Raw genomic sequence first — 20,715 nt, 5'->3', positions numbered from 1 at the left:
TTTCTGTTATTATTCTAGACGCACCTGACGATCTCAATATTAGAAACATCTACGCTGGAAGAAACTGTTCATTTGCAACGTGCACGTCTGTCCAGGTAACAACACAAATGCACAGAAATACACACAATACAGGCCACATTTGTGGGGGGGTTACCCCAATCATCAAGACCAAACCCTTTGTCGTTCCTGTCACAGGATGTTCACGAGGAGCCAAACAACGACTCTATCAATGATATGATTGACCGATGGCTCTCTAAATGTGATTCAAAACCATGGAAGAAGATCAAAGGGTGAGTATAACGCTGCAGCAGGTATTCTATCATAACTGGTTTTGTTGAATATCACCAATCTCCTTTAACGCGGACTCGCCACCACACAGGGAAATCCGCAGGACGTTTTCCTCTGCATCCCGTATGAATCGGATGCTCCTTGACCGAAGGTAAACGCCGTCTGTGCACTCGTTTTCACTCCTTCGTCTGTCGCGCATCACGTCACATTTTCAAAATTGTGTCTCCGCAGCAAAGACAGACATTTCCAGACCTCCTCAAAGTACTCCGGCTTGGACTTGTCACTTGCACAAACTGCTTTCGAGAAACTGGCGAAGAAGGAGAACGTTTTGACAGAGGTATGAAAACTGAAATGTGGTCGATGAATAGATTACTTTCAAAACCTTTAAGCAATGCTCCTTGTGGGTTTTACGTTGTTCTTGACAGGTTGAGGCTGCTGTCCTGCACTTGCTTCCTTCCCTCGGCGAAAAGCCGGCGGGAGTGGAGGGGTTGAGGATCTACCTTCTCCTCAACGAGCTCCTGCATGTGATCCAGAGCCCCAAGCTGGCAGAGGCGGTCGCCGCAGCCGTCCAAAGACTCCCTGCTGAAAGCCTCCAGGTCGTAGGTACTGATGTGCTTCATTTAACGTTAATTTAGCCGCAGCATGAAGCTAGACAGGCATTCTAGGTAGTCTCCGCCAAATCAGGTAAATTAGCTGTGAAGCGAAGTTGTCAGCTGTGTGTCTGCCTGCTAGAATCTGTCAGGGTTTCCACTGATGTACTATAGTTAGCGAGTGTGTGACGGTGAGTATGAAGTGAGCAGTGACATTACAGCATGAATGTAGCAGAATGCAGAATTTTTTTAATTTGTTAATAAATGCTACAACTAGACATGAGCTAATTTCCTGTGCCTCGTTTTCAGCCAGCTGATAATTAAAGTGAGCCTCGAAGTTAGCAACAACTCTGGCCGCTCCGGCTCAGGAACACTTAAGGTGGACTGAGCTTTTAAGGTGGACCAGCGCTATTTTTACTTTTAACTGACGGTTAAATGGTTAATTAATAATATTCCAAATTCTGCTCTGTTTGCATCAGGAAAACACAAAGTTTGATGTTAAAATGTCAACGACAGCATTGAGCAATTTTTTATTTGTCAGAAAGTGTGGAACATCTGATGAAAATAAAAGTTATTGTTAGAACTGTAGTGGTATTATTAAGTACTTGATAAGTACTGAAATGTAAATACTTGTACTTGGTCTGAAAAAAGTGGTATCGGTGTGTTCCTAGTGTTTACATCAAAGATAGAAGTCTATTTGTTTAAGCAGTTATGAAATAGAAATGGTAAAAGGTTAAAGGTGGACACAAATGTTTAATGTCGTCTTCCTCAGTGGACTGGTGGTCCTTGCTGCCGTCCTCCACCAGGGTCAAACATGTAAAGGTCTGGAGGCAGGCCCTCTCCACCATCCTGTCCTTGGATCTGGTTCCTCGCAGCTCTGGAGTCAGAAACCTGCTGCTGGTCCTCCAGCACATGTACAACGTCAGTATCGGCGGCCTTGCTTGTGATCTTTCCTCTGTTTCCCCCACCGGTCTTCTCTCCTGAATTAACTCCTACCTAAATGTACCTGTTTTTAAAGGCCAACGACAGGATCCCAAGACGTCGGAAGATCTCAGAAAAAACCTTCTGTTTGGAGATGAGCCAAACATTTCTTCAGGAGGATCTACAGATTTGGCGTTCAGTGTCAAAAATCCAGGTACAAAATGAATGTCTCTCGTTGTTTCATATAGTGTCTCTTCATGTAAAAAAGACCGATTTTGACGTCTGTGGTCTTTAAGTTGACATTTTTGTGAGTTAATGACTTACTTGCTGTCTTCAGGATACGGACACTCAGCCACTTGTCCTTTGTAACTTCCCGTTTGTGATGGATCTGAAATCGAAGAAAATGGTTTTCGACATCAACGCTTCATGCACTCAGGTAACCTGAGCCTCATGTGACCTAAACTATCCAAACAATATATCAGTGTTAAGATTCTCCTCGTGACTTGGTGGAGACCAAAACAGAGCTCAAAGTAGAATGAAATGTGCCTTTACATTCACCAGTCGGATAGAAACGGGACTCCAAATGAATGTTAACGTTGCTCTGTGTCTGCTGAGTTCGTAAATGGGCAACTTAAGGCATTTTTACACAGCAATCTCACCATAATCATGGCAAGAAGACCTCTCAGTATGCATAGTGTATTAAATAAGCGCCGGGAATATGATTAGACCTAGCATACCAAAACAACAATGTCAGGTGAAGCGAGGGTTGAGTTTCTTTTGCTTGTCGTGCACATTACCACGACTTTTCAAGTTGCCATGCATCATAATGTGAAAGGTCTTCTTCTCAGCTCTTTAAATTGCCCTGGTGGCGGGTCGTTCACATAACATGTCTTCAAAACGTAACCTTCTGTTCCGGCTTCCTGGCTCTCCCCGTTCACACTGAGGTGGTCTCTCCTGGTCTCTTCTGGTTTCTTCTCTGTGACAAGGAACCACTCTGACACCCCCAATCTGTCTCTGGACCTTTTACACCAACAATGTTGTGAAAAATAGAACGATAATCTTGCAACGAAAATGCAGCGTGAAAAAGGCTTTTTGAAGATATATTTCTATAAATTGTATTTTTAATTGTATTATAGATGGAACACCAGGGATACACGAATTGGCTTTTCGGATGGGTTCGCAATACCGATGATTTTTTTCAACTGAAGCTGAAGCGATTGTCACTTTTGGAAGGCACCTTCACACAACTGGCTGCAGCTCATCACAGCACGTTCAAGAAGCCACTTATGGTAAATAGACAAGTTATTTTGTATCTCATCTCATTGTATCCTGTAAGTATTGTCTTGCTTGTTTAATCTAAGCCTAAGTCTACCTAACAGGAAATCTTTTTGCCTCTCAGGTATATTTCGACGACGACCCAAAGCACACGCAGGTCTACAGAAAAGACCTTTTTCACCACTTTTTTCGTGAATTAGTGTCGACTAAATCCGGCATGTTCATGTTCAACGACTCCAAAACGCTGGCGTGGTTCCCCTCCACGGTAAGACCCTAAATCCTGTCGCAGGAACTGTTGACCATGAAACCGTAGACCCAGGGTTCACTTTATTTCGTGAATTTCCCTGCTGAAGGTGACGAGCAACAATGGTACCAGTCAACATACATTTTCATTGTTTCTACTTTTATCAATTCAGGTATCGGACAAGGACAAGACAAGCTTCTTCCTGTTTGGGTTCCTGTGCGGACTGGCCTTGTACAACCAGAGTATCATACACTTACCATTCCCATTGGCTCTGTTCAAGAAGCTGCTCGGTGTGCAGCCGACGCTGGAGGATATGACGGAGTTCAGCCCGGACGTTGGAAAGTCAGTATTCATTTTTATAATTTTGTTCTGCATTCTTGTTGTTTTAGAGTTAACATTTCTTGTAATAAAACTGCTTTTTTTCCCTCTCAGGAGTCTGCAGTACGTCTTGGACTATGACGAGGATGACCTTGAAGACCTGGACATGTGTTTTTCGGTTGGTGTTTAAGGATTTCCTTTTATGAGTCTCGTTTCAAGTCTGGTCTCCTACATAATTATGTTCCTGCGATCTCACTTGTGTTTCCAGGGAAGCATATTTTCCCAGACCTCGTCCCGGCTGAACTTCTGTCGACTCGTTTGAAACAAATTTCTGATACGCCAAGAGTAGACGAAATCCACAACCAAATATGTTTCCCTTGAAATGTGATTCCCAATGTAGTTTCGCTGCATGGGAACATAATGTAAAATGAGAGACCAGGTTGCAGTATTCCGAAGATTTTCCTCTAACCTCCACTCTTTTCTGTGATTGATTAACAGATAAACTGGGATGGCACAGAAGTTGATCTTGATCCCCAAAATCCTGGGAAGCCAGTGACGGGACAAAATAAGTAAGACCTTTAAATATTTAAATCTTAAATTGGTTATGAGACCCTCAACCTGCAAGCAATCATTTAGGGCAACCAACCTGATCAGGAGAGCTGACATTAGGATATAATTGTGTATCATCTGCATAGAAATGAAAAGATATCTTATGTCGACTAATAATGTGACCAAGGGGAGGCAAGTATGTGAGAAAATATGATGCCCAGAATCGATCCTTGAGGTATACCACAAGTAAGTTTTGTAGACAAGCGTATGAAGCTTCATGAAACTTTAATCTGCCGAACAGGAAGGAGTTTGTGGAAGCCTACGTGAATCACGCCTTCAACACATCAGTGGAGGGTGTGTTTCAGGCGTTCAAGCGAGGCTTCTTCCAGGTGTGCGACCAGGATCTGGTGGAGTTGTTTCGGCCGGGGGAGCTGCAGCGAGTGCTGGTAGGCCAGGATGTCTACGACTGGGCAAAACTGAAACAGGTACACCAAATTCCTCTTGTTTACTCTGCAGCTGATTTACGCCACATGCTTGATTTTGCCATCTCAAACAATGTAACAATCTTTTTTTTGTGACTTCAATAAGAACACAGAGTGGGATCTTCGTTTTTCCTCCTCCACCATGCAAATGTTTTGGGAGGTTTTTGATGAGCTGACTGAAGACCAGAGGAAAGATTTCCTGTGTAAGTATTGTACCAAATGTTAAAGGTGCTCAATACAAAATTCAAGGGATCTTTTTCTGCGGTGATCGCAACATTTACAGTATAGTAACTTCCGAGGCAGCAACCGATTCTGAAAAGTGAAGCCCAGGCTAAAGTGCCTTAAACTGTCATTCTCCCTGCTGGCCACCAGGGGGCGACTCCTCTCTGGTTGTATAGAAGTCTATGAGAAAATGGTCCTACTTCTCTCTGCTGGCCACCAGGGGGCGACTCCTCTCTGGTTGTATAGAAGTCTATGAGAAAATGGTCCTACTTCTCTCTGCCGGCCACCAGGGGGCGACTCCTCTCTGGTTATATAGAAGTCTATGAGAAAATGGTCCTACTTCTCTCTGCTGGCCACCAGGCGGCGACTCCTCTCTGGTTGTATAGAAGTCTATGAGAAAATGGTCCTACTTCTCTCTGCTGGCCACCAGGGGGCGACTCCTCTCTGCTTGTATAGAAGTCTATGAGAAAATGGTCCTACTTCTCTCTGCTGGCCACCAGGGGGCGACTCCTCTCTGGTTGTATAGAAGTCTATGAGAAAATTGTCCTACTTCTCTCTGCTGGCCACCAGGGGGCGACTCCTCTCTGGTTGTATAGAAGTCTATGAGAAAATGGTCCTACTTCTCTCTGCTGGCCACCAGGGGGCGACTCCTCTCTGGTTGTATAGAAGTCTATGAGAAAATGGTCCTACTTCTCTCTTGATGTATTATCTCAGTAAACATTGTAAACATGAGTTTATGGTCTCAATCTCTAGTTTCAAGTCTTCTTCAATCCAGCATGATGTTCATTTAGTACATTATGGTCCATTTAGAGTCCACCAGACCAGAAAGCAGGGGATGCTTTAGGGGGCAGGGCTTACCTACTGATTGACAGGTCTCTATTCGCTACCAATGCTAGTTAGCTACTAAGATGACTGTAACACTTAACTGTAAGGTTGAACCTTGAACTATGAAACTAACTTTGTTAGCAGCTTCACACCAGAATCCACATGGATCCAGATCCAGTAAGGTTGCTGCTCAAAGTAACTCACTCTGGTGTTCTCCAGGGTTCCTGACCGGTTTTCGTAGGGCTCCTGTCCTCGGCATGGACCAGGTCCAGATGAAGGTTCGCATTATGCAACGCCAGAGTGGTCAGTGCTATGATCAGCACTTCCCCGAGTCCCTGACGTGTCACTCCATCTTGTACCTGCCTCAGTACTCGTCCAAGAAGATCATGCGTGATAGGCTGACGGAGGCGCTGACCACAGAGATGGGGTTCTTGATGTGACGAGCGTGGACTCTATCTGTCGGGCCACATTTTTATTTTAGGATCATCTTTCCTGTTCTTCCTCGCGATGAAATCTAAATGTATGTACTGAATGCACGTCATGACGTTGTATCGAGAGTATCCTTCAGACCTGGGTGACCAAACAGCAGCCATTCCTTCTTTGCAGCACTAAAAGGCACTTTGTCATTTATTTATTTTTAAACATGGTCTCATTTAATAATTTAAACTATTGATGTTTATTTATTAGCTATATGTTTGAAATCTTAATATTTACTAATCTCATGCTTTAATACATTTTTTTGAGGATCATGTTCTGGGGATTATGTGTCAGAGATGGGTTCGTTAAATTGTGCGGTAATTTGAGTTTGTGGTTCTGTTTAATTGCATTATGTAGTGAGAGGAGTAAATGGTATCACAGTACAAGTACAGACGTTCTCTACTTCAGTAGAACTACTTGTGGTCAAAAAGACACAAAGTAGAAGTACTCAAGTACAAGTGGAAAAGTACAGGCTCAGAAATGTACTCAAAGTATAAAGTGAAACATATCACTATAAAGGACATTTTTACTGGCAGTTATTTTTTGCAAGGCTAAATGAAGCTTGATGAAATCAATAATTCCCCTTGAATGCATTAAAGCTAAAGTAACAAGGCTGTTTTGAAAATGCGAGGAGTAGAAAGTCCAGATATTTGTTTTAAAATGTAGGAAGTAAAGTACAAATACCTGAAAATGTTTCTAAGTACAGTAACAAAGTATTTGTACTGTGGTTTTATTGTTTCATCCCAACTGACTTGTAGATTTAGTTTTTTTATGTTTAAATAAATAAATAAAATAAATGACATCAGAAACTCATGAGCACTGAGCTTTCTCTGCAGATTTCATGTTGGATAATACCAGTTTTTACATAGATTTTACCATCAGGTGGCGCCAAACCCAAAATAAATAAATATTCATACAAGACAAAAAATAATAATAAATGGTAGATAGTTCAGGGTTTGGGCCTTTTTCTATCCATAAATCAGCGTTTGGTTTGGAGCCATGAGAGGAGGAGGTGGTGGGAGGAGTCAAGTGACAGTATGGCACCAGGGCCTTTTAATTATCATTGTGATTTATTAGGAAATAAATGAAGACATGATAAAATACAGGAAATCAATTAAAATAGAACAAAATACAGGAAATACATTAAATTTGAATCAAATGCAAATAAATTAAAATTTAATGAAATATATTAAAATATCAACAGAACTGGATAAAGCCATTAGAGCTGAGTCAGGTGTGTATATGAGAGAAACGAAAGAAAGAGAGAAAAAAGCACCACTAGATGGCCTCATTATTCTGCAGGCTGACTGGAAGAAACAAAGAGCAGCTGGGATGAGATCATCCAGTAGACTGTAATATATATATATATATATATAGGTTACAGAATATATATATATATATATATATATATATATATATATTCTGTAACCTATAGATAAAAATAAAAATTGCCTTTTAAATGCAGCCAGTTCAAGAATGTGGATTGGTCAGTATGACAATTTACTACATTTATGATGGGGTCATAGGTAGATAGATAGATAGATAGATAGATAGATAGATAGATAGATAGATAGATAGATAGATAGATAGATAGATAGATAGGTAGATAGATAGATAGATAGATAGATAGATAGATAGATAGATAGATAGATAGATAGATAGATAGATAGATAGATAGATAGATCTTTAAAATACACAAGCTAAAATATTAGTATACCAGACTAGACAACTCCAGTATAAACTATAGAACTAGTATACTCATGTCGATATTTTGATTTTTTAATGAGTAATTGTGATAAACTTGGATAATATCCTTTAAAAATACCTTGGGAGAGATCGTGTTATGAATAGAAACATGTTTTCCGTCCGTTGAGTCTTCCGTGTGAATGAATAACACGTAATTATAATGGGAGGAATAGCTCTTATTATCCCCGCTAATGAGCACACAGAGAAAAGGTCAGTTACATAAGTTGTTGGACTTCCATTCACTCGTTCGCTCTCTCCGCTGCGCGCGAGCACGACGAGGCTGCGCCGCGGGAGCGAGTCGGAATGCATTGACGTCAGAAGGAAGCGGGACACACGCGCGCGCGCGCTCACACAGCTGCGGAGAGAGAGCGAGAGCGAGGGAGAGAGACTCTGGGAAGGAGCACTCGAGGCGGGCGGTCATGAGAAAAGTATGTGTGCTCATGTCCCGCGAACATGGAGTGTTATGAAAGAGCGCGAGGAGGCGCCGCCGCCGCCGCTGTCTGCGTCTGAGTTCACCGCGGCGACGGGAAGAAGCGCCGCTGCGGGATATTTGCCCCCACGATGGTAAGTTGGGTACCGGGGGGTCTCTGTCTCTGTCTCTGTCTCTGTCTCTGTCTCTGTCTCTCTGTCTGTCTCTCTGTCTCTCTGTCTCTGTCGGTCTCTCCTGTGTTTTCGTAGCTGCCGTTGTGTTCCCGCGTCCCCGCGAAGGTTTGCTAGTTCGCGGTTGTATTGTTTTTTTTTTTGAGCTGCGTATGTGAGTCTGACTCCGGGTGCCGGGGCGGTGAAACCGTAGAACCGTCTTGAGGACGGCCTCTGGACGCTCGCGCCCCCCAGCGGAGGTGGCGCGTGAGTCGGCTTTAACCCGCTGTGTTGTCTCGCGGGAGTAAATGAACGGCGGGACAGTGATGAAGTAGACAGGGGTGCTTGTCTTCATGATGATGGAGATGGAGATGAACTTGTTGCCCCCCCCCCCCCCCCCTCCCGTAGGGGAGAGAGGGGGGTGTCTAATGATGACATCATCGGGTCCAATGCCACCTTTTGACCCCTCTTAGCAGAACTAATGACACACACGCATTATGGTTTCCTGTTACACTATTGATCCAGCGTGCCGATTGTGCCTGATGGGTGTTATTTGAGACGGAGCCGAACACAATATCCACTTCAGTATCAGCAGAGGATGAAATAAATAATTGACCCTCCGCTGAGAGTCTTATCTCCTGATACATCTTATATACATGACTATGATAAACACACACACATATTTCTCTCTGCATTATTTGAAGGATGTGACGTATCATTGTGGTCCAGTGTACGTTTTTTTGTCTAATTGTGTGTTTTGTCTAATTGTGTGTTGCCAGGCAACCCCCCATCAGTGAGGACCTGAGCCGCCCTGCACCCCCTCCTCCCTCTGCCCCCGACACCTCGACACAACTATTCTCCCGTTTCCCTTGTCGTCCCTCCCTCCATCCTCCCCAAGCCCCGAGGTTCGGTCCCCTCTGAATCCCCTCCTTGTTCCAAACATGGAAGAGGCGACCTCGGCCGACCCCGGCAGACGCCTCGACCCCGGCGACGGACGCCTCGACCCCGGCGGACGCTGCGACCTCAGCGGACTGTACCACCTGGGTCGGACGTTGGGCAGGGGCCACTTTGCTGTGGTCAAACTGGCTCGTCACGTCATCACCAGGCAACTGGTAGCCGTCAAGATGATCGACAAGACGAAACTTGACGTCATGGCAACGAGCCACCTCTTACAGGAAGTGAGGTAAACAATAGAAGTTAAGAAGTTTAGAAAAAAGGTTAAAAATAGAGTCTGAATGATAAGGGATGATTTGGATATAACTTATTCTATTCTTGAGAAGTTTAAAAAAAGGTTAAAAATAGGACCGATAAGGGACTATCATGTGATATTGATGTATGTATACGTGTTCGTATGTGTATCAGTTTATATGTAAATATATACACACATAATTATTAGCATAGTGTCTTCTTTTATGGGTCTTCTAAAAACTTTCTTTTATCAGAAAACATATCCTGATTTTATCTGACATGTTTTATTATTTAACTCTTTTCATTCACATATTTTATCATTCGACTATTATTTTCTCCCTGCTGGACAAACTGTGTTATGACACCATTTCTGAATTCAAAAGATTACAGCTTTTATATCTGAGATTGGATAATATTGGTGGATTGACCAATAAAATCTGTTTTCAGGTGCATGAGGCTGGTGCAGCACCCCAACGTAGTTCGCCTCCACGAGGTCATCGACACGCCCACCACCCTCTACCTGGTCATGGAGCTGGCCGAGGGCGGCGACCTCTACGACTACATCCTCCGCCACGAGGGCGGCGTGGCCGAGGCCACCGCCAAGCGCCACTTCGCCCAGATCGTGCGCGCCGTGTCCTACTGCCACCAGCTCCACGTGGTCCACCGGGACCTGAAGCCTGAGAACGTGGTGTTCTTTCCCCAGCAGGGGGCGGTGAAGCTGACGGACTTTGGGTTCAGCAACTTATTCCAACCCGGGACGATGTTGGCAACCAGCTGTGGGTCTCTGGCGTACTCCGCTCCCGAGATCCTGCTGGGAGAAGAGTACGACGCGCCGGCCGTCGGTAAGAAACTTCTCTTAATAAGCAACACACTTTTATTTACGCTATGAAGAAAATGCGTTGAATGTGTTTTTGACGGTTTTATTTAAAGATGCTGAAGTGCCTTAAACTTGCATTCTCTCTGCTGGCCATCAGGGGGCGACTCACAAACTCTAGAAACTATATAATTGTATTGAATCTTTATCATATTATATATTCGTAATAATGTAATTGATAACGAGCTCTGAAAGCAGAAGACAAGCAGACATTCAAGTGTACAACTGTTTAATTCATCTAAAAACAGGAGTTGGGAAAACCTACACGTACGTTAAAAAACAAAAACAAGTTGCTTTTCTTCGTGGCTAAGGTTAGCATACTTAGCTCGCGGTCGCGGTACATTGTATGTCTTCTTGGTTTGTCCTTGATGGGCTTCCGTAGGGCTGAGTCCGCTGATCCACCAATCAGTCATCCAACTTCTCCGTGGGCAGATCTTTATCTCCCGATCCCCAGGGGTTGTACCCCCGCTGACTCCAGCTGTCCAGAACCTGTTCCTTGGTGGAATCTTATTGTCTTTGTTTCCACTTCCTGGAAAAAAGGCATGTGACCTCGTCCCGGCCGGCGAGTTGTTGGGTGTTCTCCTGCCTCCCAGAGTCACTTCCTGTAAAACAAACGAGCTTCGGTTATGTAACGTTTCACAACTTTATTTCTTAAAATCAGGTTCTGTCCTCGTTCCTTTCAGTGTCTTTATTATTATTATTATTATTATTATTATTATTATTATCAATAATATATAATTATTATATAATAATAATATATAAAATGTTTATTAATAATAATACTAGTGGTTTTATATAAATTATTATTACATTTATTTGATATGTATAAAATAATATATGAAATAATTATTCATATTTATAATGATAATAGTTATTCTATATAATTATTATTATGGGTGTGACGGTGCACAAAATCCATTTTTGTGAGACAACCCGAGTGACCAGCTCACACTGGCGAAAGAAAAACTTTGGATTGGAGCAATAAATCAGAATTGAGCAGTGTGAACGTAGCCTAATTGTGTCTGTTTGGATTAGCCTGTGTGTGTGTGTGTGTGTGTGTGTGTGTGTGTGTGTGTGTGTGTGTGTGTGTGTGAAATGTAAAATGTCCGTAATGGATTAGTGTGTGTATCTGGGTCAGTCCAAGCAAGCCAGCACGTTCTGCAGGGGAACCAAACGCTGCAGCTCACCACTGGTCCCTCACACTGCCAAGCAAGCATTTCTGTGTGTGTGTGTGTGTGTGTGTGTGTGTGTGTGTGTGTGTGTGTGTGTGTGTGTGTGTGTGTGTGTGTGCGTGCGTGTGCGTGTGCGTGTGTGTGTGTGACAAACAGCATAAAGAGAACGTCCCATGCATCCCGTTCATCCATAGTAGAAAGGTGCTGCAGGGATGTGTGAGCCGTTAGAGGGGAGGCCTGCTCTCTGATTGGTTGTAGGGTTTGAAGGGAAACTGTGGGATTTGATCCCTTGTCGACTTCACAGAGGTTAGTGGTCTAAGTGGGGCCGCTAAGCCGGACGTGGATGGAAGTGTTTGGGTCGTGTTTAGCCCAAGTGTAAGTTGCAGATCGTTATTAAAAAAGACAAAACAGTTTGAGGTGATAATCAAAAATATCGAGTAATTTGCAAAGAGCTGTCTGAGTCGCCATCATGGAAGAGAAAGAAATGGATTATCGCAGTTATTTTGGGCGGGATATTCCTAATGTGACATTTTCATATTGTAGTCCCGTCTGTGATGCAATAAAAATATTGTTTCTTTAGAAAAAACAATCAATTTAATCATCATAATCAGCCACGTCTCGGTGGAGTGAAGAAACTCCTCACATGTTGCGTTACTTCCTCTTTTTTATTTGTCTCATGTTATTTCCTGTTTCCATTTCAGTCCGTTTGTGTGCGTTGTTGTTATTATTATTATTCTCATTATATCCTCCGAGACTTCTTTCTGTTTCACCGCGGCTCAAGTTTCCGTTCTGTTTTGTGGATGCCAGGGTTACATCATCGCTTTATTAGAAATGCACACACACACACACACACACACACTCACACACACACACACTGCTAAATATACGTGTAGGCCGCTGTGTGATAACGCTGAGCTGCACAGAGGAAGAGATGTACTTTGGTGATCTCAGCTTAGTAAGGTGACTCATAAACCTCCACGCAGATTATTCTGTGTCTTTAATATTTCTGGCAGCTGGAAGTGTATGCAGTGTGTGTGTGTGTGTGTGTGTGTGTGTGTGTGTGTGTGTGTGTGTGTGTGTGTGTGTGTGTGTGTGTTTGTTGTTGTGTGTGTGTGTGTGTGTCTTTGTGTGTGTGTGTGTGTTTGATGACAGTCATGTGACGAGAGGAGAGACACACCGGGGTCAATTTGTTCCGTCGCCTTTGGCAAACAAACAGCCTACAGTTGGATGATATTAAAACACTGCCCATGATAAATGTTTGCCTTTTTTATTTCATAATTAGCACTATAGATTCGGATTGTAACTTCAGGAATGAGTAGTTTGCATGTGTGTGAATGTGCTCTGCCTGCAGCGACCTAAACGTGAGTTATGACGGCGAAGAGGAAGTGAGGGAGGAAGTTCTGCATTCAGCAGATACGGTGAAGCCTGCCTGACTTCATTGAATCCGCTGTGAAGTGGAAATAAAGCGTTGGATGTGTGTTTGACGTGTGGTTAGAATTCTGAAGTGCCTTAAACTGTCATTCTCTCTATACATATGAACTACAAACTACAGCTGGAAGGTGCTGGTAAAGCATGGAAATGCACCTGGAGTGCTTGAAAAGTGCTTGAATTTGACTTGAGAAGGTGTAGGAACCCTGTGATCTGTTACGTGAGAGGGTTTTTGTGCCGTCGGCAGACGGTGAGGGTGTGATATTCCTCAGCGAGCTGAGAGAAGGCACGGCGTCTCCTCCCCGTTACATAACGCTCGCGGGGCGGCGGCGGGGCGGCGTGCACACGAGTGTACTGAGGGCCCTTGTTTGGACCATCATGGGTGTGATGCGGGACAATGGCTGATGGTTGTGACGGATGAGGGTGTGACACAACCACAGTGTTTGGGTTTTTATGATCTCTCTAATGTGGTTATTAGAATGAAGAAGTGAATAAGAAAAGGCAGCTGTGACATCATCAGGCCTTCTTTCTGTAAAGACGATCCCTGCAACGATTATCTTCTGCCTCTAAACGTGTTATTTTAAATTCAACTAATTGGCAAGTTGATGGCACAGGCAGTGGTGCTGCTCATCTTATTTAATTCAATTCAATTAGGAAAAACAACTTAATTTGTCCCCCGGGGGGGCAATTAAGGGCACAAAGCGGAGGCAAGCGACAAAAACTGTACTGATAATATGAAACAAAACAAGGAAGATATATTTATATTATTTATTAAAAATGTTTTACCCTGATATATTTAGGTATTAGAATAGAGTAGAGCAGAGATACGGTGATAATATAAGGTGCATTATGCCAGTGAATGATCACTTAAATATACAAAGTGCTATATAATAGCTTACGGTGCATGTTCATAGTGGTTCATAGTGAGGTATGTGTCCATCATGAGGTAGCAGAATGCTAGTAATACTGTTTAGATGTGTGTGTTTGTGTATATTCTCAGAAGAGATGATGATATGAGGGATTTTTGCCGTGAGAAACTCAAAGAGAGACAGAAGGAAAGAAAAAAGAAATGAGGGAAAAACCAGAATAGACACACAACACCACAACAAGCCCTCTGTTTGGTGTGTGTGTGTGTGTGTGTTAGTGTGTGTGTGTGTGTTCCACTGTCCTCTTCGCGCATCCGCATGAGGATGAGGGAGGGAGGGGGAGGAAGGAAGGAAAAGGGAGGAGATGGGGAAAGAACACACTGTCAGCACTGTTGGTGTGTGTGTGAGTGTGTGTGTGTGTGTGTGTGTGTGTGTGTGTGTGTGTGTGTGTGTGTGTGTGTGTGTGTGTGTGTGTCTGAAGCTTCACACTTTTTCGACACATAAAACCCATTCGTCATTCAGCTCATGCACTTCCCTCTTATGTAGTCTCACTTCCTTGAGGGGACAACTTGTCGTAACCTTGTGTACCACTGTGCCGCCCTGTGGTATACCCTGACCTCTGACCTCTCTGTCCAAGATATGGAGGAGGCGAGAGAAGAAACAGAGCCGATAAATAATGCCTTTTTTAAGGAGAATCCATCAAGTCAGTCTTCGAGTAATGTGTTAGTGTCTGATAAGCAAGAGCACCGACCAATCGGTGTCCCGTGAGGAGCTACTGGCAGCTAGGGGGCGTGGCTTAGTTTACTTTCTGGTCTGGTGGACTCTAAATGGACCATAATGTACTAAATGAACATCATGCTGGATTGAAGAAGACTTGAAACTAGAGATTGAGACCATAAACTCATGTTTACAATGTTTACTGAGATAATACATCAAGAGAGAAGTAGGACCATTTTCTCATAGACTTCTATACAACCAGAGAGGAGTCGCCCCCTGGTGGCCAGCAGAGAGAAGTAGGACCATTTTCTCATAGACTTCTATACAACCAGAGAGGAGTCGCCCCCTGGTGGCCAGCAGAGAGAAGTAGGACCATTTTCTCATAGACTTCTATACAACCAGAGAGGAGTCGCCCCCTGGTGGCCAGCAGAGAGAAGTAGGACCATTTTCTCATAGACTTCTATACAACCAGAGAGGAGTCGCCCCCTGGTGGCCAGCAGAGAGAACTAGGACCATTTTCTCATAGACTTCTATACAACCAGAGAGAAGTCGCCCCCTGGTGGCCAGCAGAGAGAAGTAGGACCATTTTCTCATAGACTTCTATACAACCAGAGAGGAGTCTTCCCCTGGTGGCCAGCAGAGAGAAGTAGGACCATTTTCTCATAGACTTCTATACAACCAGAGAGGAGTCGCCCCCTGGTGGCCAGCAGAGAGAAGTAGGACCATTTTCTCATAGACTTCTATACAACCAGAGAGGAGTCGCCCCCTGGTGGCCAGCAGAGAGAAGTAGGACAATTTTCTCATAGACTTCTATACAACCAGAGAGGAGTCGCCCCCTGGTGGCCAGCAGAGAGAATGCAGCTTTATGGCACTTCACTGTCTGCTTGTTGAAAAGAGGTTTACGTTGCAGTAGCTTCAGTTCTATCAGAACTGGACAGTATTTCTTCATTGACCTAAAGACGAAGCATTTGATTGACAGATGCTTCGTCCAATCAGCTGCCTGCCCTGTTTTCCACAACATATTTCCACCGACGGCTTCTGGCCGGGTCAGGTTGTTTTTTTTTCTCCAGCATCCAGATCTCTTTTTTTATGTAGATTTTGTAGGACAGGATGAGAGATTTTCACCTCATCTTTGGGCTGCTTTTGGAAAAAATAACCGCAGGGGTGTTTTTTTTTTTTTTTGTTTTTTTTCAAGTCAAACCCAAAAAGGGCATTTATTTTTAAATATCCCCCTCATGAAACATGAGGCTCACTGAATTCTAAATATGTTCTGATAGCAGGGGACGTGATTTGCTATTTGAGGGTAATGTTTTGTGCTTTTCTGTGTGTGTGTGTGTGTGTGTGTGTGTGTGTGTGTGTGTGTGTGTGTGTGTGTGTGTGTGTGTGTGTGTGTGTGGTCCAGATATCTGGTCTCTCGGGGTGATCCTGTACATGCTGGTCTGTGGAGTCCCTCCCTTCCAGGAAACCAACGACAGTGAGACCCTGGTCATGATCCTGGACTGCCGCTACCGCGTCCCCGAACACGTCTCCGAAGACTGCAGAGAGTGAGTTTGTGTTTTGTTTTTTGTAAATTGATTTGATTGAGATTTCCAGACGCAGGTCGAGTTCATCCCTCGCGTTAAGAAGCCGCTGACCGTGAAATAATCCTATCAGTGTTGCGTTTCGGTGGATTGTGTTTTGGTGTCCCAGTTATCTCGGAGGCTTCGGTTCCTCACTAAAAATTACTTTAAACAGAGAACTAATGAATGAATTTTCTTTTCATTATTTTTTATTTTTATTTTTATTTCCAGTGGTATTAAACCTTTGCCTGCTCATTTTACTGTTTGGGTCTTACACAATCTTTAATCACGTGAAGCTCTTTGTGACTTTGTCTGTATAAGGTGTTATATCAAATAAACTGATTACTATTTAAAAAAAATAAATGAAAAGCACATTACAGGTTGGATGTAAAACAGCTGCGTGAGGCTTTTTAAAGCCCTGAATGAACCTTTGTGTTCTCATTTCCTGTTTCTTTGAGAAGGCGAGAAGCATAAATCCCCCCCCAACCAAAACCTCTGACCCGGCTCTCGTCATGTGACTCGGCCTCGGGTCGCAAATTCATTGATTTCAGAAAAAAAGCAGCCGACCGGAACAGAACAACCTCCTGGACATTTGTTCCACGTGGATGTTTCTATTTCAGTCGGATGTAAAGACGCGTGGAGACGACCTTTATACAGGGTTGTACAGGTGCTGGAAATCCTTGAAAACACTTGAATGTGTGTGAAAAGTGCTTGGATGTAGACTAAGGTCTTGAAGTGTGTGTTGTATGTGATGACATCTATGATAGAACAGAGAAAAGAAGATCTCCATATTTGAGGGACTGAAAACAGCATTTTCTGACATTTCTTTATGAAAAATGACTTTTGATGATGAACAGATGATGAAAATAGTTGGTGATTATATTTCTGTGGATCTGTTAGTGGAATTAGTTTTCCTTTCATTTGTGGTCCTTCTGTAAAAAGCTGTCTCCAAACATCATGTTGGTTGTTTAGAGGACAATAACTTTTCATTTAATGTGATGAACAAGTGACAGAATAAGTAGACTGAATACTGACCATTGGATTGGTACAAATATGGAGTTTAGCTGGAAGGGGCTGGAAAAGCATGGAAATGCACAAAATGTGAATATTATTATGAATAATAACAATAATCTGTCTGTCGGCAGTCTGATCTCCAGGATGCTCCAGAAGGAGCCGTGCCGCCGTGCGTCGCTCCAGGAGATCGAGACTCATCATTGGCTGCAGGGGTTGGACGACGCACTGCTCAGCCCAGAGGCTCCGCCCCATTGGCTCTCAGGGGCCCTCTCCCCCAGCTCGCCCCGCTCAGGAGCGCCCGAGTGTGGGGACCTGCTGGCGGCGAGGCCCCCGCCTCAGCAGGCTTTCCCCGGCCCCTGGCAGCCGAGCCTCAGCCTCACCCTCCGCCCGGCTCCAGCCGAAGAGCCTCCGGTCGCCAGAGAGCCGCCGGCGCTGCAGCAGATCTGTGAGGAAGACGAGGAGGAGGAGGAGGAGGAGGAGAAAGAAGTGGAGGAGTCACAAGAGTGCAGGGAGGAGGAACAACGAGAAGAGTTAGGAAGCCTAGCCAAGATAGCGGAGGAGGAGGAGGAGGAGGAGGAGGATGACGGGTGTGTGATTTCGGACCAGCCAGTCAGTCACGGAGACAAACCGGCGAGTCAGACACCCGAACTCCCGTCGCCGCCGTCTCCGCCTGGTTTGGCGGTGCCGTGCTGTCGAGGGCAGGAAGTGAACGACGAGGAGACCGAACCGAACAACAACACCAACAAACCTCCTCCCTTCCTCCTCCCCGAGCCCTCCTACGTCCCGCCGTCCTCCCCCACACTCGCCCCGGACAAGAAGGAGGTGCAGAAACGAGGAGAGACAGAGGAGGAGGGTGGACGGGACGACCTCTCGACGGCCAGATCTCAACCCCAAAACGCCCCGACGCCCCGGGACGACGCGACCCCGGCGCCCCAGCAGGGAAAACGGCACAGCTTGAAGCTGCGCGAGAGACTCTTCCAGTTCCCGCTGTGTGAGAAAGCTCTGGCCTTCAACATCCCGACGCACAACAAGCCCAAGATCCTGCCGCTGGCTCAGTACAACTGCTGCCATGTGCTCTAAAACCGGACCTGTGCAGACGGACCAAACGCTGGTCTACCTGCTGCAGAGAGAGTGTACAGCTTCACACCCCCAAACACTGGGTTCTAGCGTCCCAGTGCTCACGTAACAAACATTTGTGTTGAGCTCGAGACGGTGTACAGCACAGTAAACACACACCAAACACGCCAGCGAAGTTTGACCCCAGGGATCGGTTGTTGTTGTTCTTTCCTGTCACTGGCGCTAGTCGACCAGAGAGGGAGGCGGGGCTTACCTCCATCGTAGACACCGACGGCTGAAATCACCAGAATTGCTGCTTTCTGCGTGTTGTGAAAGTCCCAGATACGCCGGGAAAAACAAACGGCGTCCTGTCTGAGTTCATGACATCATCCAGAGGAGCAAGAAACACATCGGCTGGTTTACTACAGCAGTATGAACCCAAGATTTGTTGCAATTTAACTCCAATAAACAGATAAAAATGATGCCGAAACAACTCCATCATGATGGTGATCAGTAAAAAGTGCTGAGTCATGCTTTGTTAGCTTGTGGTCTTGCAGACAGACCTAAGTACTTTTAAAACGCTGGTTTTCTGAATGGAGTCTGGTTGATGGTGCTAGGCTACGCTAACATTGTAGCTGCTCCATCAACACTCCAAATAAGGTCATCTAGACATAAATACAGCAGAGACCTTGTTGTTTGGACCACAGACAGTCTCTGGTTCCTCCACATAGTCTGGTCTGGTCTCTGAGCTACTATCTAGACCTCTGGGGGACCACAGACAGTCTCTGGTTCCTCCACATAGTCTGAATATTTTTTTGGGGGGGGGATTTGGTGTAAACACGCACACTTTAGTAGAACCTCATGCATTTGCTGCTGTCGTCGATGTGACCTGTGGTTAGAAACTGGACCTGCGGTTTAGAAACTGGTCCTGGACCTGTGGTTAGAAACTGATCCTGGACCTATGGTTTAGAAACTGGTCCTGGACCTGTGGTTAGAAACTGGACCTGTGGCTTAGAAACTGGTCCTGGACCTGTGGTTTAGAAACTGGTCCTGGACCTGTGGTTAGAAACTGGTCCTGGACCTGCGGTTTAGAAACTGGTCCTGGACCTGTGGTTAGAAACTGGTCCTGGACCTGCGGTTTAGAAACTGGTCCTGGACCTGTGGTTAGAAACTGGTCCTGGACCTGAAGGAAGGAGACCGGAAGAAAAGAGGCAGACATGACTTCTTGAATAAGCTATGGTCGGTCTGTTAGTTTTTAAAACGGTGCCTACAAGGATGGGATGGGTTTCATACGGGACATGCATGGCCACTGTGTCAGCTCTAAAAAAGCCCTCGCTAGATCCACGGTTTCATATTTTATAATATATGAATTAGAGCGAGCTTTGGAACCAGCACTCCTTCCTCTCTTCCCTTTGCACAGCCTGCTTCGCTATATAAGCTCCATTAAAGACTGTTATATGATACGATGCTGTGTAATATAAGCCGAAGATGATGATGATGATGATGGGGATATTATTTTCTGTTCATCATAATGTCTAATTGATAAATAACAACGTTGTCCTAACACTCTTGTGTAATACGATTGGGATGCAGGTCTTCCATGGTATTTTTATTTTGAATCCGCCATTTTTAATATTTGCTCAGAACAAGTTTTATTTTGGATGTGTGGATTTATTTTATTTTTTTTAATATATAACGTGACAAAGATATTGATTCTCTGGGGAGATATGCGACTTTGTGCATGTTGTTACTGTTATTTATCACGATATACCTCCGTGTGTCTTGGCTCTGACGGGACATTGTTCACCCACCGAGTGATGAAGTGCGACTACTGTAGCTGGAGGTTTTCTTTGGACTGATGGATGTGATGTTATTATGTAGCCGAGGCGTCCCTCCATGTGGTATTATCTTTTGTTTTTACCATTCAATGCCTCTGTATTTTCACTGTATTTGTTTTCCCCTCTCTTTTGAAACAAGAACTTTTGTAAAAGTTAAAGAAGACCAAAGCTCTACAATAAGCTACATCTTCCTCGTATGGCTCAGTAAACGTATATTCCTCTCAGTCGCTTCATGGGTACAACAGATTGGATTTCGGGCTGTCGCCTCCTGTACGAGGAGCGGATGTTAAATCGGCTTATCGTTTATATTTAATCAGCGATGGAAGCACCAAATCTGTGCAGAAGAGGGATAAAATTCCATTGTTTGTTCCTGTCCTCAGTGTGTCTACTGACCTGCATTGTAACTAGGACCACGTCTCCACGGAACCATGAACTTATTTTTCTGTATTTATTTATTAAAACGGATCAAATCAACAGGATGACGGTT

General features: G+C 44.4%; 2 protein-coding genes and 1 long non-coding RNA gene across 6 annotated transcripts in view; 2 read left to right on the top strand and 1 right to left on the bottom strand.

Annotated features, from left to right (window-relative positions):
• The window catches only part of LOC311018010 (putative E3 ubiquitin-protein ligase HERC4), a 22,479-nt gene extending 15,475 nt beyond the window's left edge, over positions 1 to 7,004 (top strand). The window contains exons 8-23 of one of the 3 annotated variants that reach the window (XM_084016737.1): positions 19 to 95; positions 196 to 290; positions 380 to 439; positions 520 to 625; positions 714 to 891; positions 1,651 to 1,799; positions 1,897 to 2,013; positions 2,137 to 2,235; positions 2,936 to 3,088; positions 3,199 to 3,339; positions 3,491 to 3,660; positions 3,751 to 3,814; positions 4,135 to 4,205; positions 4,487 to 4,670; positions 4,774 to 4,870; positions 5,934 to 7,004. In XM_084016737.1, coding sequence (XP_083872863.1) covers positions 19 to 95; positions 196 to 290; positions 380 to 439; positions 520 to 625; positions 714 to 891; positions 1,651 to 1,799; positions 1,897 to 2,013; positions 2,137 to 2,235; positions 2,936 to 3,088; positions 3,199 to 3,339; positions 3,491 to 3,660; positions 3,751 to 3,814; positions 4,135 to 4,205; positions 4,487 to 4,670; positions 4,774 to 4,870; positions 5,934 to 6,154 — 1,982 coding nt within the window. In that variant the 3' untranslated portion in view covers positions 6,155 to 7,004. The remainder of the gene's footprint in view (positions 1 to 18; positions 96 to 195; positions 291 to 379; positions 440 to 519; positions 626 to 713; positions 892 to 1,650; positions 1,800 to 1,896; positions 2,014 to 2,136; positions 2,236 to 2,935; positions 3,089 to 3,198; positions 3,340 to 3,490; positions 3,661 to 3,750; positions 3,815 to 4,134; positions 4,206 to 4,486; positions 4,671 to 4,773; positions 4,871 to 5,933) is intronic. The other 2 variants (XM_084016736.1, XM_084016735.1) reach the window with 2 other exon arrangements.
• The window catches only part of LOC311018028, a 21,232-nt gene extending 517 nt beyond the window's left edge, over positions 1 to 20,715 (bottom strand). The window contains exons 1-3 of one of the 2 annotated variants that reach the window (XR_014597676.1): positions 19,523 to 20,715; positions 19,395 to 19,446; positions 19,153 to 19,279 (exon numbers count right to left, since the gene is read on the bottom strand). This is a non-coding gene — a long non-coding RNA (uncharacterized lncRNA). Of the gene's footprint in view, positions 1 to 19,118; positions 19,280 to 19,394; positions 19,447 to 19,522 lie in introns of those variants that run through there. The other variant, XR_014597677.1, reaches the window with a different exon arrangement.
• On the top strand, positions 8,332 to 18,929 carry snrkb (SNF related kinase b). Its single transcript, XM_084016741.1, has 5 exons — positions 8,332 to 8,501; positions 9,296 to 9,699; positions 10,152 to 10,546; positions 16,164 to 16,305; positions 17,466 to 18,929. Exons 2-5 carry the CDS (start codon positions 9,458 to 9,460, stop codon positions 18,412 to 18,414), a joined length of 1,728 nt encoding a protein of 575 aa, XP_083872867.1. The 5' UTR covers positions 8,332 to 8,501; positions 9,296 to 9,457; the 3' UTR covers positions 18,415 to 18,929.

The sequence above is a fragment of the Eutrigla gurnardus genome (assembly GCF_963514095.1).
Source record: "Eutrigla gurnardus genome assembly, chromosome: 9".
Classification (NCBI taxonomy): Eukaryota; Metazoa; Chordata; class Actinopteri; order Perciformes; family Triglidae; genus Eutrigla; species Eutrigla gurnardus.
Note: the sequence above shows the minus strand (reverse complement) of the source record. Positions and strands in the feature narration are given on the sequence as shown.

Bases quoted from the DNA above. Each gene is read 5' to 3' on its own strand.
- snrkb (XM_084016741.1), top strand. From the start codon at position 9,458: ATGGAAGAGGCGACCTCGGCCGACCCCGGCAGACGCCTCGACCCCGGC. The intron at 9,700-10,151 runs GTAAACAATAGA...ATCTGTTTTCAG, and splicing joins CACCTCTTACAGGAAGTGAG to GTGCATGAGGCTGGTGCAGC. The intron at 10,547-16,163 runs GTAAGAAACTTC...TGTGTGGTCCAG, and splicing joins GTACGACGCGCCGGCCGTCG to ATATCTGGTCTCTCGGGGTG.